At 38.5% G+C, this 16,690-nt stretch overlaps 4 protein-coding genes and 1 pseudogene across 4 annotated transcripts in view; 2 read left to right on the top strand and 3 right to left on the bottom strand.

The window, feature by feature from the left end:
• Positions 1-4,263, bottom strand: part of LOC121781514 — an 8,006-nt gene extending 3,743 nt beyond the window's left edge. The window contains exons 1-4 of the mRNA XM_042179246.1: positions 4,161-4,263; positions 2,792-2,862; positions 2,643-2,711; positions 31-167 (exon numbers count right to left, since the gene is read on the bottom strand). Of these exons, the coding sequence (XP_042035180.1) occupies positions 31-167; positions 2,643-2,711; positions 2,792-2,862; positions 4,161-4,263 (380 nt within the window). The remainder of the gene's footprint in view (positions 1-30; positions 168-2,642; positions 2,712-2,791; positions 2,863-4,160) is intronic.
• A 3,600-nt stretch (positions 4,264-7,863) lies between these two features.
• LOC121781513 (ribosome-binding factor PSRP1, chloroplastic-like) lies at positions 7,864-9,212 on the top strand. The gene is made up of 3 exons (XM_042179245.1): positions 7,864-8,584; positions 8,674-8,967; positions 9,099-9,212. Exons 2-3 carry the CDS (start codon positions 8,818-8,820, stop codon positions 9,210-9,212), a joined length of 264 nt encoding a protein of 87 aa, XP_042035179.1. The 5' UTR covers positions 7,864-8,584; positions 8,674-8,817.
• A 487-nt stretch (positions 9,213-9,699) lies between these two features.
• Positions 9,700-12,037, bottom strand: LOC121781944. Its single transcript, XM_042179654.1, has 5 exons — positions 11,499-12,037; positions 11,170-11,291; positions 10,309-10,379; positions 10,138-10,224; positions 9,700-10,037 (listed from the first exon to the last, which is right to left on the bottom strand). The coding sequence occupies exons 2-5, from the start codon at positions 11,276-11,278 to the stop codon at positions 9,765-9,767; spliced, it is 540 nt and encodes a 179-aa protein (XP_042035588.1). The 5' UTR covers positions 11,279-11,291; positions 11,499-12,037; the 3' UTR covers positions 9,700-9,764.
• An 84-nt stretch (positions 12,038-12,121) lies between these two features.
• On the top strand, positions 12,122-12,735 carry LOC121781512 (annotated as a pseudogene).
• Positions 12,736-12,908: 173 nt separating this feature from the next.
• On the bottom strand, positions 12,909-14,974 carry LOC121781933 (geraniol dehydrogenase 1-like). The gene is made up of 3 exons (XM_042179638.1): positions 14,814-14,974; positions 14,518-14,631; positions 12,909-13,744 (listed from the first exon to the last, which is right to left on the bottom strand). Exons 1-3 carry the CDS (start codon positions 14,909-14,911, stop codon positions 13,012-13,014), a joined length of 945 nt encoding a protein of 314 aa, XP_042035572.1. The 5' UTR covers positions 14,912-14,974; the 3' UTR covers positions 12,909-13,011.
• Between the last annotated feature and the right edge of the window lie 1,716 nt (positions 14,975-16,690).

Here is a 16,690-nt window from a genome sequence, read left to right as displayed (position 1 = left end):
GTTAGAGGCTTCAGGAGCCGAGGGCTTCACAGATGCCCGACGTTGAGAACCCCGTTTCTGGAATCGCCTTGCATCGACTTCAGAATTTTGTCCTTTGCTGGTTTCCTCTCTGGCACCTTCTGGGAACTACTGCTACTGTAGGCTCCAAACCTTCCAAGTATAGCTCTCTGTATAGAGACCAATTATTTACACATAATTTCTAATCTAATCGACATACAGCTTTAGAGTGACTGAATGAAATGATGCGCTGAGATGTTAAGTAACCTCTTGAAGCAGTTTCTCTTCTCTATCTTTTTGATCTCATTTGTAACAGCCATGTTCAGCAAATTACAAATTTTAAATATTTTTAAAAAAAAGTGAATGCAAATCCTACTCCTATCCCATGATTAAACTACCCCACCACTCCCTAAATCCCTTCGCTCATGTCTCAACCCCTCTCCACTACCTTAAATCTTATATTCAATTATTATTTTCCCTCACCTAACGTCCCTGCAAACAAGAAAAACAAGAATCATTCTTTCAACTTCTATTCAAGGTAATCTTTCGAACTTCATATATGTTTCACTTTTCATCATCAACTCACTCATTCTTCCTGTCAGAAACCAAACCGAGAACCAAAGTGAGGGGTTCCTGTTCGTTTAGTTGCAAATCTGCAAAATGAAGGTATACCCTTCTTCCCCCCAATTCCTATTCAATTCTATATTTGTGCATCTCATAAAAAAATGTAACTGAAACAAATCGATAATTTGAACAATCTAAATCAAAGATTCGAGCTTTAGTTCATGAACTCATATTAAGAACTTATCTGCGGGGTTAATCGGGGCTGTTTCGGGGGTGGAAACGGAGCTGCCGAAGCCGATGGACAACGGCAACGGAGCGGTTGCGCGTTGAGACAGCGGCTGCTCGTGGAGACGACGACACGAGAAGAGAGTGTCCAGTCATTTGGGGATTTTGTATCTTTCGGGAAAGGAGAGAGAGAGACCGAGGAAAGGGGAAAGAGAGATGGGAATAAGGAAACTCTGTGTTGTTCAGCAAATGAATTTTGGCCGGTGTTGGACTAAGAATTTCAGTAGGGAGAGAGGGAATTGGTGTGTGTATTTTGTAATCTTCAATTTGAGTGTTTCAAATTTGAGAAATTTGGGTGTATACTTGGAAGAACTTTGAACGAAATTGAAAGAGAGAGGGCCGGCGACTTTTGTTGGAATGAGAATATTTGAATTCTTGGTCAATATTTAATTTAAAATGGAAGTGTGCTGTATTGGAAAAGGGAATAATTCGTGTATGTGTGCATGTTGGGAATGAGAGTATACTTTTTATTCTTTATTAAATTTCTTTTATTTTTGTTTTGCAAAAGGGATGTGGATTGTTTAATTAAACTTTGGGCTAGTTCTTTTAAATTCTTGGAAGTGGCCGTACCTATTTAAGTCTTTGGGCTTGGTTTGAGAGTTTCTGCTTCTGTTGTTGGACTAATTGTTGGCGAATAGAATCGAGCTAATTAAATGGTTCGTGTTATCTTTTCGTAAAGTTTTTGTAGCGTGAGCGGCTAGAAATAATCGAAGTACCCAAGTGTCTAATGAAAAAAAAATATAATCTTATTGATAAAAACTATCAAAGTCATAGAGTGCATGCATCTTATTTATTGGCTTGATTTGTTGTGTTGATTTATGTGTTATTTAAATGCTTAAGGTGATTCCTTGCAAGCGAGACGTGATATCAAGGGAAAGGAAATAATTCGAATTAAGCACTTGAGGTGAGCTTTCTTTTACTAAACTCATTTACGCTTTCAAAAGTATGATTATGGTGGAATAAGGGTGGTTTAAATTGTTATGTCATGCCATGTGTGTTTTAATGATGAGATTGTCGCCTGATGCCTAGATTGTGAGTTCGCTCCATTAGGCTATAGGGCTATGTGATGAGATTGTCGCCTGATGCCTAGTTTGTGAGTTCGCACCATTAGGCTATAGGGCTATGTTAAACGAATGGTCTGAGTAGCCGCAAACCCTATCAGGCTGTGTACACATATGGGATCGTGAGCCGTCCTTGCTAGTCTGCCGGTCTCGTGGGCGAATAGTGTTGCCACACTTTCGTCACACTATGGTAAGAGGATGTGAATGATTGGTTGTTGAGAAAGTGGGAAGATCGTTTTGCCTGGCCAAGCTATGAAACTGTTTTGTGATACTCGATGATATCTCTTTCTGAATGTAAAACTCGAGTTCACAATGGTATGGATGACATAACTTTTATCAACTGTTTTCGGCATAAGCCCACTGAGTATATTAAGTACTCAGCCCTGCATGTGTTTTCCCTATGTGCAGGTTGAGCGGCGACGAGCAATTGGTGGTGTTGAGCAAGTGAATTGGAGAATGAATTCGTTATCTTTGATTTATGAGTGTCGTTGTGTCTTCACAGATGACGTCACTCTTTCTCTTGGTCGTTTCCACTGTGACATTGCTTTTACTTATCATTTTTTGAGTCTACAACTTAAATTATTGGATATTGGATACTTGAAATTTTGTTGGATAATGTCAAACCCCTTGTCACCTTCTTTGAACATTAATTGTTAGTCCCACTTGTATTGAAACCCTAATTCTTTTCGTCTCTTTATTGAATTCTTTTAATCACGGTCGCCCGTTTTTATTAACCCTAAAGGGCGGTCGTGACATCATTGAAACTCTAGCAACACTAAGAGGTAACCTCTGTTTCTTTGGAGGCTGTTTAACAAGAAACACAAAGTTCATGGTATTTGAGAGCTTAATATGTGCAGCAATAGTAATGGCGTAAATGAACACACCTTTCCACCGAGTGACACTACCTTCTTATTCTCCAAGTCCCTTTTCTGTTTCCATGTCATGTGTGAGGAACCTGAATTAGCAAGAAATTATACACATTCCAAGATATTGTAGTACACCCATATCTCATATGTTCATCTCATCAAACACAAACACACATAAAAGAAAGAGTTCGCAGTAAGAGGGAGGAGCAATTCCAGCCATGGGTGCAAAGTTAGTGATCCTCAACTAAAATCTCAACCTAATTGGACAGTGATGTTTTCCAAACCTTATTCTGCATTATTCTACACAACCAACAACAAGCCCTTCGAACCCACATGGAGTAGGGCTGGCAATTTTTGACACGACACGATAACACGACACGAACCGGCACGAAAATAATGGGTTTGGGTCAGAGCTTATTGGGTTCATGTCGTGTTCGTGTCGTGTTCGTGTTATCCGTTAACAATACGCGTTCGTGTCGTGTTCGTGTCGTGTTCGTGTTATCCGTTAACAAATAATATTTTAATATTATTAATTCTTATTATTTTCATTTTTAATAGGTTTAACCGTTATCAGGTCGTGTTGTTATCGAGTCGTTATCGTGTCATCTCGTGTATGTGTTGTTATCGTGTTGTGTTGACCCGAATTGGTTCGTGTCGTTAATGGGTTCGTGTCGTGTTCGTGTCGTGTTCGTGTCTGAGGGTTTCGTGTCGTGTTCGTGTTCGTGTTTGAGGTTTTCTTAACGGGTCATGTTCGTGTTTGTTGTTATCGTGTTCGTGTCGTTATCGTGTCGACACGATAACGACCCGACACGCACGATTTGCCACCCCTAACATGGAGCACTTTCTGATGAATGCAACTAGTTCGGTGAAAGGATTAATTCAAAAGGTTAATCAAATTCATTTGCCAAATCCAACACAAACATACACACACAAAGGAAAGAGTTCATAGTAAGAGGAAGGAGCAATTCAGCCATGGGTGCAAAGCATCAACAAAAGATTACACGTTAGTGATCTTCAACCAAAATCTCAAACCTATTATGACGGTGATCTTTTCCAGACCTTATTCTACACAACCAACAACAAACCCTTGAAACTTCATGGAGCAATTTCTAATAAACCATGTGAACGGATTCATTGAAAAAAATATCGAATTCCTTTGCCTTCATAGTTCAGAGAAATATTTCAAACATTGATGCACGTATTCACTAGAAAAATATTACAGCAAAGAATAAGATCAAATATACTAGAATGATGATAGCAATAGGTATGAATCAAATTGTCAATATTTTTCTCCCTACAACAACAGCTCCAAGAAATTGACGTACATAACCAAAGATCCAAAAAATTGGATTATATTAGTAGTAAATGTAAAGAGACTTAATCTTACCCAAAAATTCAATATCTTTCAGGATGGACTTGATGTCCATTCTTGGTTCCTGGGAATCCAAATTGGAGGATGAAGTTTCCCTTTTCGTTCCTTTCCCCTTCATAGTCATACCTTTTTCTTAACTGAAAAACAAGCAAGATCTTCAATCCAACAAAATACATGAAACAAACCCAACCAGATCAATTGAATTTCGCAGTGGATGAACGATTGCGTCCTCTTATAATAACAAATAGGTCAAAAATTTATAACAAGGTTATAAGTTCCACAGTTAGCATTGGAAAATTTGAAAAAGTAATAAATGCAAGATGTAATAAGGGTAAAGGATTACCGCGTGGCTGAAACAATCTGTGGATGGCAACTGCGGAATCTGCTTTACTTTCACTTATTCAGTATTTCTGCGCAGGAATTAGGGCTTGTGGAGATGAAGACTTAAGATGGCGGCGGCACAGGCACATCAGAAGAAATTGATTTTATTTAAATACTTTTATTATTCAAATATTTTCCCTGTCATAATTGCAGTGGTCATACTTGAATTAGTGTTCAATGTGTAGTTTGATGATTAGATAGTTAGTTAGTAAATACACATTTTTTATAATATGTGATTGAACTTTCTTGATTTTAGAGGTATAATTAATTGGAGTTTTTGTCTGAGATATAGAAAGAAATGATCTTTATGTGTTGCTAAAGAGGTAAAGCTTGAACTAGAGTTTAATATGTAGTTAGTCAGTTCTCACTTCTGATATTGAAGAGGTGTAGCGGTAATCGATTTGATGGGAGATGAGTAGATTGGGAATTGGTGTTTCTTAAGAGAACTCTTGCATTTATGTTCTATTGATTTATCATACATTTAAGAGATAACCTCTGTTTCTTTGGAGGCTGTTTAACAAGAAACACAAAGTTCATACATGGTACTTGAGAGCTTAATATGTGCAGCAATAGTAATGGCGGAAATGAACACACCTTTCCACCGAGTGACACTACCTTCTTATTCTCCAAGTCCTTTTTCTGTTTCCATGTCATGTGTGAGAAACCTGAATTGACAAGAAATTATACACATTCCAAGATATTGTAGTACACCCATATCTCATATGTTCATCTCATCAAACACAAACACACACAAAAGAAAGAGTTCGCAGTAAGAGGGAGGAGCAATTCCAGCCATGGGTGCAAAGTTAGTGATCCTCAACTAAAATCTCAACCTGATTGGACAGTGATGTTTTCCAGACCTTATTCTGCATTATTCTACACAACCAACAACAAACCCTTCGAACCCAAATGGAGCACTTTCTGATGAATACAACTAGTTCGGTGAAAGGATTAATCAAAAGGTTAATCAAATTCATTTGCCAAATCCAACACAAATATACACACACAAAGGAAAGAGTTCATAGTAAGAGGAAGGAGCAATTCAGCCATGGGTGCAAAGCATCAACAAAAGATTACACGTTAGTGATCTTCAACCAAAATCTCAAACTTATTATGATAGTGATCTTTTCCAGACCTTATTCTACACAACCAACAACAAACCCTTGAACCTTCATGGAGCATTTTCTGATAAACCATGTGAACGGATTCATTGAAAAAGATATCGAATTACTTTGCCTTCATAGTTCAGAGAAATATTTAAAAACATTGATGCACTTCGCACGAATAGAATCTTGCTTGTATACGGAAAACTCTACAATCCACTTTTGACCCGATTCAGTATTATTCGAGCATTTGCACGGATAGAATCAGTATATTATTACATTGTGTTTGCTTGTGCGTTTATAAGATGTTTTATAAACATTTGAATGCATAAGAAGTAAACAAAGCCTAAGTCTTTTGCTTAGTAGACTGGTTGTGGGCGTCGTCCACTTTAAGGTAACTACAGTCGGTTCTATGCAATGCTTTGCAAAAGAAAAAGAAGTATTTCACAACCTAGATAGGCTTTGGCTACCTATCGTGAAAGGTTGCAATGTCAGTCCTATTATTTCTAAGCCTTATTGAAATAAGATGACGTTGGTGTGGTATAGCACTGAATGGATCTAACAGCAAGACGTGTCTTTATGCTATCTACTGAAAGACTATGTCTTGATAAATATCTATTTCTTAATCAATGTACGTTAGCATTGAGCATACGATATTGAGTATCTACTACTTTGACTTACCAAAGGCGTGGGTTTTTCCTCACCCAACGATCCAGGTATATTGGGTAGTGGTGATCATTATCTAGCGGTGCTAGGATTGCTATTATGTTGAATCGTGCGCGAGGTGAGTCTCGTTTGATAATATCCTCAAGAGGAGCTTGAACAAGGTTTTATTATTCGGAAACTGGCCAGTTGGAGTTTTATTACTCTATGAATAATAAATAAGTGTTTCTTGCTAAGTCTAATCTTGGAATTAACAAGATGTTAATTAATTAAGTCCATAGCAGACTTTAATTAATTAATGGGCATTTATATCTTAAGCGCCGGAAACAAATAATAAACAAATGGAAACCCGGAATACTTATAATTTCGGATTTGGATGGGGAGTTCAATATTACGTATGTAGTGGCTGCTCGTAATATTCCAATATAAGCTTGTATTAAATTTTGGGTTCAATTTAATTAGTAAAAAGCTAATTGGGGGAGCCCATAATCCAAAACCTTCCATAGATCCCTGACTGAGCCCAATATGAACTATTATAAATAGGAGAATAAAAGAGACAGAAACATAATTTTAAAGAGATTAAAATTTCGTCCCTCTCTCTACAGTGTAGGGGATGAAAATTTTTCTCTCTTCTCCTCCGTGAGATTTTCAGCTCCTCATCCGTGAGGAATTTCCGTCTTCTTTATTCGAGTCCTAGTGTTTCGATAAGATCAGCCCACCCTGATTTCGAGATACAGTTCGGGACACCAGCCAGAAGATCCGTGGTCTAGTATTGAAGATCATCGTGGAGAAGGCGCGAGCAATCGTCGATTCTTTGGAGAATCAAATCTGTAACTCTAAACCGTAGAATTCATGTTTTAGGGTTTATATTCTTTAAGCATGAATTATTTGCGTTCTAGCATGCAATTCTACGTTAACATGTGAATAGATTAATCTCATAATCGGTCAAATGGATCCTACGTCTGATTTATTTGTTTTGTACAAGTCTTCCGATGTGCAAGGGGCTCCAAAACCCCAACAAATATTACAGCAAAGAATAAGATCAAATATACTAGAATGATGACAGCAATATGTATGAATCAAATTGTCAATATTTTTCTCTCTAGAACAACAGCTCCAAGAAATTGACATACTTAACCAAAGATCCAACAAATTGGATTATAATAGTAGTAAATGTAAAGAGACTTAATCTTACCCAAAAATTCAATATCTTTCAGGATGGACTTGATGTCCATTCTAGGTTCCTGGGAATCCAAATTGGAGGATGAAGATTCCCTTTTCGTTCCTTTCCCCTTCATAGTCAAACCTTTTTCCTAACTGAAAAACAAGCAAGATCTTCAATCCAACAAAATACATGAAACAAACCCAACCAGATCAATTGAATTTCGCAGTGGATAAATGATTACGTCCTCTTATAATAACAAATAGTTCAAAAATTTATGACTATGTTATAAGTTCCTGCAGTTAGCATTGGAAAATCTGAAAAAGTAAAAAACGCAAGATGTAATAAGGGTAAAGGATTACAGCGTGGCTGAAACAATCTGTGGATGGCAACAGCGGAATCTGCTTTACTTTCACTTATTCTGTATTTCTGCACAGGAATCAGGGCTTGTGGAGATGAAGACTTAACATGGCTGCGGCACAGGCACATCAGAAGAAATTGATTTTATTTAAATACTTTTATTATTAAAATATTTTTCCCTATCATAATTGCAGTGGTCATACTAGAATTAGTGTTCAATGTGTAGTTTGATGATTAGATAGTTAGTTAGTAAATTCATATTTTTTTATGGAATGTGACTGAACTTTCTTGATTTTAGAGGTATAATTAGTTGGAATTTTTGTCTGAGATATAGAAAGAAATGATCTTTATGTGTTGCTAAAGAGGTAAAGCTTGAACTAGTGTTCGTTAGTCAGTTCTCACTTCTGATATTGAAGAGGTGTAGTGGTAATCGATTTGATGGGAGGTGAGTAGATTGGGAATTGGTGTTTCTTAAGAGAACTCTTGCATTTATGTTCTGTTGATTTTATCATACATTTACATTTGAGTAAACGCACACACACAAAGGGGATAATGTTGAGGGGAAACTGTGGTGAGCTTATTCTCTGATGCTCTTTCATTGATCTTCTCATGGATTGAAAATGCAGCTGAATCCCTCTGTGAAGAGTTATGTGGAAGAGAAGTTAGGTAAGGCAGTGCAAAAGCATAGCCATTTAGTGAGGGAAGTCGATGTCAGGTTGTCCATCCGTGGTGGAGAGGTAGGGAAAGGCCCAAAAGTGCGAAGGTGTGAGGTGCGTGTGTCTTACAACCGTGTTGTATTTATCCTACTGGGGTCGTGTTTGTTAGTATGCTATCTAAGTAGTTGTGGTAATGTATGTAGGTTACTTTGTTCACCAAGAAACATGGACTGGTTCGAGCAGAAGAAGATGTTGAGTCGCTCTATGGGAGCATAGATTTGGTTTCTTCCATTATCTAGAGAAAGTTGAGGAAGATCAAGGAGGAAGACTCGGACCATGGTCGCCATATGAAGGGCTTTGACACGCTCAAGGTTAGGTATCCCGGTGCACTCTTGGTTGATGAGGATATTGAGGTGGTACCCGATGAAGCAGATGAGGCTGATGCAGTGGGAATTCAGGGTGAAGGAGTTGAAGAGGAAGAAATTGTCATTAATGAGGTTTTCATTCCTCATCTCTTTCTTCTTTTTCATGTTTTTTTTTTCACTTTCTTGTGTGGCTTGTGTGCTTTTCTGTGCATTATATTCGTGTTAACTTAGCAATCTCCCGATATATACACTTTTGTTTGCAGATTGTTCGCACAAAGTACTTTGATATGCCCCCTCTGACTGTTAGTGAGGCAGTCGAGCAGCTGGAAAACCTCGATCATGACTTCTATGTCATTCGCAAACGAAGAAACTGGTAAGCTGACTTCACGTCTTTTCATCTTTATATATGACAGGGCTCCTCACGGACGCTTACGCTAGAGAGTGCCATGTTGCAGGTGAGATCAACATAGTCTACAAACGGAGAGCCGGGGGATACGGTCTCATCATCCCTAACAAAACGGGGAAACAGAGAAACTGGAGCTTGTGGTCGTTGAGTCGACATTGAGCTGATTCCTGCTCAAGAAGGTGTTTTGAGATGAAAATGAGTAAAAAATGAACTTTGTAGAGAGTCGAAAATTATGAGATCTCTTGTAAATGGTGTTCAGTTCCTTTGCAAACATTCCCTTGTTGCTAAATGTATTATGCAATTTTGCGCTACCAAATAGAATAAACTGAAAACTATATGTCAGAAATTAGCAACACAAAATTTTAATTCTACATTGAGCAAACAAAACAAATCTGAGCATGCCAACAGATACAAGGCATGAATGTATATATGTTCTACAAGCTTGGTTCTACAGTTAGAGTCATAGCCGGGTTCAGAAAGGCGAAGAAATTTAAAAGAAGAGTAGTCACTTCGAGATATATTCCTAGTGACGCCTCTTACCACCACCACCACCACCCTTTCTCTTGCCATGACTTTTCTTGCCATCTTTCTTCTTCTTCCCTTTACCCGTAGGGTGCCTGCCCTTGTAGTTAGAGGCTTCAGGGGCTGAGGGCTTCAACAGATGCCCGACGTTGAGAACCCCCTTTCTGAAATCGCCTTGCATCGACTTCAGAATTCTGTCCTCTGCTGGTTTCCTCTCTGGCACCTTCTTGGAACTACTGCTACTGTAGGCTCCAAACCTTCCAAGTATAGCTCTTTGTATAGAGACCAATTATTTACACATCATTTTTAATCTTAATCGACATACAACTTTAGAGTGAGTGAATGAAATGATGAAGCTGAGAATGTTAAGTAACCTCTTGAAGCAGTTTCTCTTCTCTATCCTTTTGATTCTTCATTGAAACTTTAGCAACACTAAGAGGTAACCTCTGTTTCTTTGGAGGCTGTTTAACAAGAAACACAAAGTTCGTACATGGTACTTGAGAGCTTAATATGTGCAGCAATTGTAATGGCGTAAATGAACACACCTTTCCACCGAGTGACACTACCTTCTTATTCTCCAAGTCCTTTTTCTGTTTCCACGTCATGTGTGAGGAACCTGAATTAATAAGAAATTATACACATTCCAAGATATTGTAGTACACCCATATCTCATATGTTCATCTCATCAAACACAAACACACACAAAAGAAAGAGTTCGCAGTAAGAGGGAGGAGCAATTCCAGCCATGGGCGCAAAGTTAGTGATCCTCAACTAAAATCTCAACCTGATTGGACAGTGATGTTTTCCATGCATTATTCTACACAACCAACAACAAACCCTTCGAACCCACATGGAGCACTTTCGGATGAATACAACTAGTTCGGTGAAAGGATTAATTCAAAAGGTTAATCAAATTCATTTGCCAAATCCAACACAAACATACACACACAAAGGAAAGAGTTCATAGTAAGAGGAAGGAGCAGTTCAGCCATGGGTGCAAAGCATCAACAAAAGATTACACATTAGTGATCTTCAACCAAAATCTCAAACCTATTATGACAGTGATCTTTTCCAGACCTTATTCTACACAACTAACAACAAACCCTTGAACCTTCATGGAGCAATTTCTGATAAACCATGTGAACAGATTCATCGAAAAAGATATCGAATTCCTTTCCCTTCATAGTTCAGAGAAATATTTCAAAACATTGATGCACTTCTTCACTAGAAAAATATTACAGCAAAGAATAAGATCAAATATACTAGAATGATGACAGCAATAGGTATGAATCAAATTGTCAATATTTTTCTCCCTACAACAACAGCTCCAAGAAATTGACATACTTAACCAAAGATCCAACAAATTGGATTATAATAGTAGTAAATGTAAAGAGACTTAATCTTACCCAAAAATTCAATATCTTTCAAGATGGACTTGATGTCCATTCTAGGTTCCTGGGAATCCAAATTGGAGGATGAAGATTCCCTTTTCGTTCCTTTCACCTTCATAGTCATACCTTTTTCCTAACTGAAAAACAAGCAAGATCTTCAATCCAACAAAATACATGAAACAAACCCAACCAGATCAATTGAATTTCGCAGTGGATAAACGATTATGTCCTCTTATAATAACAAATAGTTCAAAAATTTATAACTAGGTTATAAGTTCCCGCAATTAGCATTGGAAAATTTGAAAAAGTAAAAAATGCAAGATGTAATAAGGGTAAAGGATTACCGCGTGGCTGAAACAATCTGTGGGTGGCAACTGCGGAACATGCTTTACTTTCATTTATTCAGTATTTATGCGCTGGAATCAGGGCTTGTGGAGATGAAGACTTAAGATGGCGGCGACACAGACACAGCAGAAGAAATTGATTTTATTTAAATACTTTTATTATTCAAATATTTTTCCCTGTCATAATTGCAGTGGTCATACTTGAATTAGTGTTCAATGTGTAGTTTGATGATTAGATAGTTAGTTAGTAAATTCACATTTTTTATAATATGTGATTGAACTTTCTTGATATTAGAGGTATAATTAGTTGGAGTTTTTGTCTGAGATATAGAAAGAAATGATCTTTATTTGTTGCTAAAGAGGTAAAGCTTGAACTAGTGTTCAATATGTAGTTAGTCAGTTCTCACTTCTGATATTGAAGAGGTGTAGCGGTAATCGATTTGATGGGAGGTGAGTAGGTTGGGAATTGGTGTTTCTTAAGAGAACTATTGCATTTATGTTCTGTTGATTTTATCATACATTTACATTTGAGTAAAGACACATACACAGGTGATAATGTTGAGGGGAAACTGTGGTGAGCTTATTCTCTGATGCTCTTTCATTGATCTTCTCATGGATTGAAAATGCAGCTGAATCCCTCTGTGAAGAGTTATGTGGAAGAGAAGTGTGGTAAGGCAGTGCAAAAGCATAGCCATTTAGTGAGGGAAGTCGATGTCCGGTTGTCCATCCGTGCTGGAGAGGTAGGGAAATGCCCCAAAGTGTGAAGATGTGAGGTGTGTGTGTCTTACTACCGTGTTGTATTTATCCTACTGGGGTCGTGTTTGTTAGTATGCTATCTAAGTAGTTGTGGTAATGTATGTAGGTTACTTTGTTCACTAAGAAACATGGAGTGGTTCGAGCAGAAGAAGATGCTGAGTAGCTCTATGGGAGCATAGATTTGGTTTCTTCCATTATCCAGAGAAAGTTGAGGAAGATCAAGGAGAAAGACTCGGACCATGGTCGCCATATGAAGGGCTTCGACAGGCTCAAGGTTAGGGATCCCGGTGCACTCTTGGTTGCTGAGGATATTGAGGCGGTACCCGATGAAGCAGATGAGGCTGATGCAGAGGGAATTCAGGGTGAAGGAGTTGAAGAGGAAGAAATCGTCATTAATGAGGTTGTCATTCCTCATCTCTTTATTCTTTTTAATGAGGTCGTTGAGTTGTATGCTTTTCTTGATTGGATCATAGCACCATAATTAAGAATTTGCATCGGAGTGATGTTGGTGAGTAATTCGGGGATCGGGGAACAACATTCGAGAAGTGAGCTTATCCTAAAACTTCTCATTTTGTTTTTGTGTGATGAGATTTTGCTAACTACAATTAGACTAGTTCATAATACTTGTTTGCTTCTTGTGCAGGCACACCATTATTGTTCTAAAAGTGACGACACCATTAAATTTGACAAAGTAACCTTGGCCCAAATGGTCACATAAAAACACTTAAACATTAGACTAAGGTTTTACTTTTATCCTTTAACATATGAGCATTTTATAATTTTGATTAAAACCATTTTGTTTGTTATCTTCGTGTCCTATACCAGAAAGTAGAGGAAACACTGGGAGCTCGAGCGGCTTCTCGGGAGCCCCAACCGCGATAAGCCTGCCGTGAGGCTTCAGTAAGCCTAACAACGGCAGCAGGGGATGCGTCGCCGACACGGTATCGATGATGCCGTCCAGCGTCCCCGCTGCCGCGTTCATCTGCTCGTCATCGCGGCTGACCAAGAAATCATCCGCGCCGAGATTTTCGAGAGCTTCCTTCTTCTTGCTCAAGGAAGTGCTGATGACCGTGACTCGAGTCCCGAAGGCCTTGGCGAACTTGACGGCGACGTGCCCAAGGCCACCGAGGCCAACGACCCCGACGTTGAGGCCGGGCTTGTCGAGGCCGAAGTACCGGAGGGGGCTGTAGGTGGTGATGCCGGCACAGAGGAGAGGGGCGCCCTTGTCCATGGGTAGATTCTCGGGCCATTGGATGATGAAGTGCTCGTCGGCGACCATGAGATCGGAGTAGCCGCCGTAGGTGATGGTGCCGTCCAAGTAAGGCATACTGTAGGTGAGGATCTGTTTGGAGCAATAGTTTTCGAGATCGTTGGAGCACTGGTCGCATTGGCGGCACGATCCCACCAAGCATCCCACGCCTACTTTGTCTCCTACCTTCACTTTCTCGACCTTGATGCCTACCTCACTTACTATTCCCACAATCTCATGCCTGTGCATCAAATGTGAACAGAATTCTTTCTCAAACCAAGATTTTGTGGTACTCAATACAAAATCCAGCGTCTATATATGGTACTCAACACATCAAAATCAACTAATTAATACTCCATTCGGACGTCTCACTTTCATCATTTTTGGATATCCGTGATTTACCGTCCCTTTTACTTTCTTCCATTTTAAGTAAATAGACATCTCATTCAACTAAATCATTACATTCAAATTGTATTATAAAGTCAATACCCTCAATCCATCAACAAACTTCATGTTTTCCCATTTTTGTCAATCCACCAATAAACATTCCATTTTTAGTACTTATGATAATGGACCTTACATTAACATTTCATTATAAAACTAATATATATAAGTAGGACACACCTTCTACTAACATTTTCAATCCATTTTATAATAATTTTTTTTTAAAACTCGTACCCAGTCAAATGTTCCCTTGTATATTGATGGACGAAATAGTATATAAAAGTTGAACTTATATTCAATTAATTTATTTTTTCCATTTTTCTTTTAAAATCTAATAATTTCTTGAGTCATGGAACATAAAATGGCACACAAAGAGTATAATATTGAACAAGATTTTTTCTGAAAATAGGTTTTACGAAGAGTCAAAGATATCTTATTGATCTAGATCTGCTTTGGTGCCATGTAAAAATAGACTACTCAGTCTCTCTAAAGGTCTAACGAAGAATGAGATTTTCAACATAATATTATAACAAAACCTTGAACATATCAACAAATATTAAGAGAAATTACCCGGGAACAATAGGGTAGTGTGTGAAGCCCCACTCATTCTTGATCATGTGAAGATCAGAATGGCAGACGCCGCAATACAGAACCTTGAACTGCACATCACGCTCGCCAGTTGCCCTGCAAGTCCAAGTGATGGAGTATAACACTATATCCCGGGATTAAATATGTAACGTGTTTAGTTCATAAGATCAAATCTCATATTAATTAGTCATAGCTAACTCCCTCTACCTAAAATAATATAACAATTCAATCTCAGATTATATATTCGTATTAGGGAAGCAAATATCCAAATAACTCACCTTCTTGAGAAATTGAAAGGGGACATAACTCCAGATGTGTCTCTCGAAGCCCACCCAACAGCCTTAACTGGGTGCTCTGTTTCTGGTGATTTCGCCATCTCCAAACACTTCTTTTTCTTCCAAAGCAAATGCAAATGCAAATGCTTTCTCGATCTACAAACTAACATCAAAGGACTGGTATTTATAGGCCATTAAATTTTTCTTTTTACTAAAATATTAAAAACCAATGTTGCCCTCCCCTCGTAAGCACTGACGCAGTCTGCCAAAATAAGAAAATTGAAGTAAAATCAAAATCTACTACTCCCTCCGTTCCAATGAAGATAACCCTTTTCTCGGCGGCACGAGATTTTATATGTTGAGTCGAGAGAATAAAGTTGAGATAAAGGTATTTTTTTTAAGTAAAAAGACATCTTGGCTGGACAAATTAAAAAGGAAAGTGGGTCATCATCTTCAATGGAAAAGAGTACTAATTTATTATTTACTATTTCAATAATATATTCAAAATTTCATTGATGTTTTAAAGAACTACTCCAATTAATCCAATTACTCATTTAGCATGAGGCTTTCAATATTTGGATTAATCTGTCCACAAGCGAGTTATATACATTCAGGGTTTCTAGTTTGAAACTTTTGTTTAGTGTTTAATTTTGTTTATTTTTTTTAGAAAAATGTAAAATTTGGGTATTCATTCTTCAATATTTCATCGAATAAACATTGCAGGCTTCACTGATTCCCAAATACAAAAGTCGAGGGAATCAATCAGAATAGTTTTTTTTAGTATTATATTATACTCCACTACTTTAACACGAATTGAGACAAAATGGCATAATTTTTTATTTGAGTCGTGTGTGAGCCCCCACTACCCACCCAACAGTATTAATGATTAGGTCTTCCTCTTAACTTTAAATGGAAAATAAAAGAAATAACGTAGATAGTGTCTTTATTTCTACCCTAACGTTATCCACTATAACGCAGACACGCCTAATAACCCCGCCCCAATTTTTTTCCATAGCCCAAGTTTTGTTGTCCACAGCCCCAAAATTCTATTTCCACCACTATAGTGGACACCTCTAATAGCTTCTAAATTTTATAATTAAAATAATCGCAGTATAAATAAATAGAAAACGAGGTAATTAGGGCTGAATATTCGTTGTATTGCAACAGGGTAAAATTATACAACGAATAATTAAAATAAAATACAACTAAAAACTCCGACACCGATTATACAACGAATAATTAAAATAAAATACAACTAAAAACTCCGCCACCGTCTACTCGGTGTCGGAGTCGGCTTCCTCGTCTTCTTCTTCTTCATCATCTCCTCCTCCTCTCTCGCTGCTGCCGGCCGTGGTTTCCCCAGGAGCATTATCAACCAACCCCAGTCGACTCTCAATACGAGTTATAAGCCGCTTGTAGACGTTCCTGACATACGGGTCAGTTTCCCCTGCGTATTTGCTGCATACGTCTTGGTGCATTTTTAGAGAGTGGTTGTGTTGATAGTGAGTGGATGGATTTTTTGAAAATGGTGAAAAATAGGTGGTGGGGAGTGGTATTTATAGAGGTAGATAAAAAAAACGAAATTGAAACCGCCGCGCCGGTTGTCCGCCCCCTATGGGCGCCGCGGCTATAGGCGCGGCTAATCCTCCCCAGCCGCGGGCTCGCCCCAACCCCGCCGATCCTCCGTCCGACGCCCTACCGCCCCCAGATGTTGTCCGCCCGCCCTCCGGACAACTTTCCCACTATAGCCGCCCGCCCTCCGCCCCCAACCCGCGGCTATAGCCGCGGGCTCCCCATAGTGGACACCCTAAAAAGGATAGTGCAATTCTTATCTCACCACCCAAAATTTCACTTGGATATGACTGTATATTTTTGAAGTA

The sequence above is a fragment of the Salvia splendens genome, chromosome 20 (assembly GCF_004379255.2).
Source record: "Salvia splendens isolate huo1 chromosome 20, SspV2, whole genome shotgun sequence".
In the NCBI taxonomy this organism is placed as follows: Eukaryota; Viridiplantae; Streptophyta; class Magnoliopsida; order Lamiales; family Lamiaceae; genus Salvia; species Salvia splendens.
Note: the sequence above shows the minus strand (reverse complement) of the source record. Positions and strands in the feature narration are given on the sequence as shown.

What these genes read in the sequence shown, in the direction of transcription:
- LOC121781513 (XM_042179245.1), top strand. Translation starts at nt 8,818, where the DNA reads ATGAAGGGCTTTGACACGCTCAAGGTTAGGTATCCCGGTGCACTCTTG. An exon ending in AAGAAATTGTCATTAATGAG is followed by an intron (nt 8,968 to 9,098) that starts GTTTTCATTCCT and finishes TTTTGTTTGCAG; the next exon opens with ATTGTTCGCACAAAGTACTT.
- LOC121781944 (XM_042179654.1), bottom strand. Translation starts at nt 11,278, where the DNA reads ATGACTATGAAGGTGAAAGGAACGAAAAGGGAATCTTCATCCTCCAAT. An exon ending in GAAAGATATTGAATTTTTGG is followed by an intron (nt 10,380 to 11,169) that starts GTAAGATTAAGT and finishes TTATTAATTCAG; the next exon opens with GTTCCTCACACATGACGTGG. An exon ending in TAGTGTCACTCGGTGGAAAG is followed by an intron (nt 10,225 to 10,308) that starts GTGTGTTCATTT and finishes CTTGTTAAACAG; the next exon opens with CCTCCAAAGAAACAGAGGTT.
- LOC121781933 (XM_042179638.1), bottom strand. Translation starts at nt 14,911, where the DNA reads ATGGCGAAATCACCAGAAACAGAGCACCCAGTTAAGGCTGTTGGGTGG. An exon ending in CCTTTCAATTTCTCAAGAAG is followed by an intron (nt 14,632 to 14,813) that starts GTGAGTTATTTG and finishes TTGGACTTGCAG; the next exon opens with GGCAACTGGCGAGCGTGATG. An exon ending in CACTACCCTATTGTTCCCGG is followed by an intron (nt 13,745 to 14,517) that starts GTAATTTCTCTT and finishes TTTGATGCACAG; the next exon opens with GCATGAGATTGTGGGAATAG.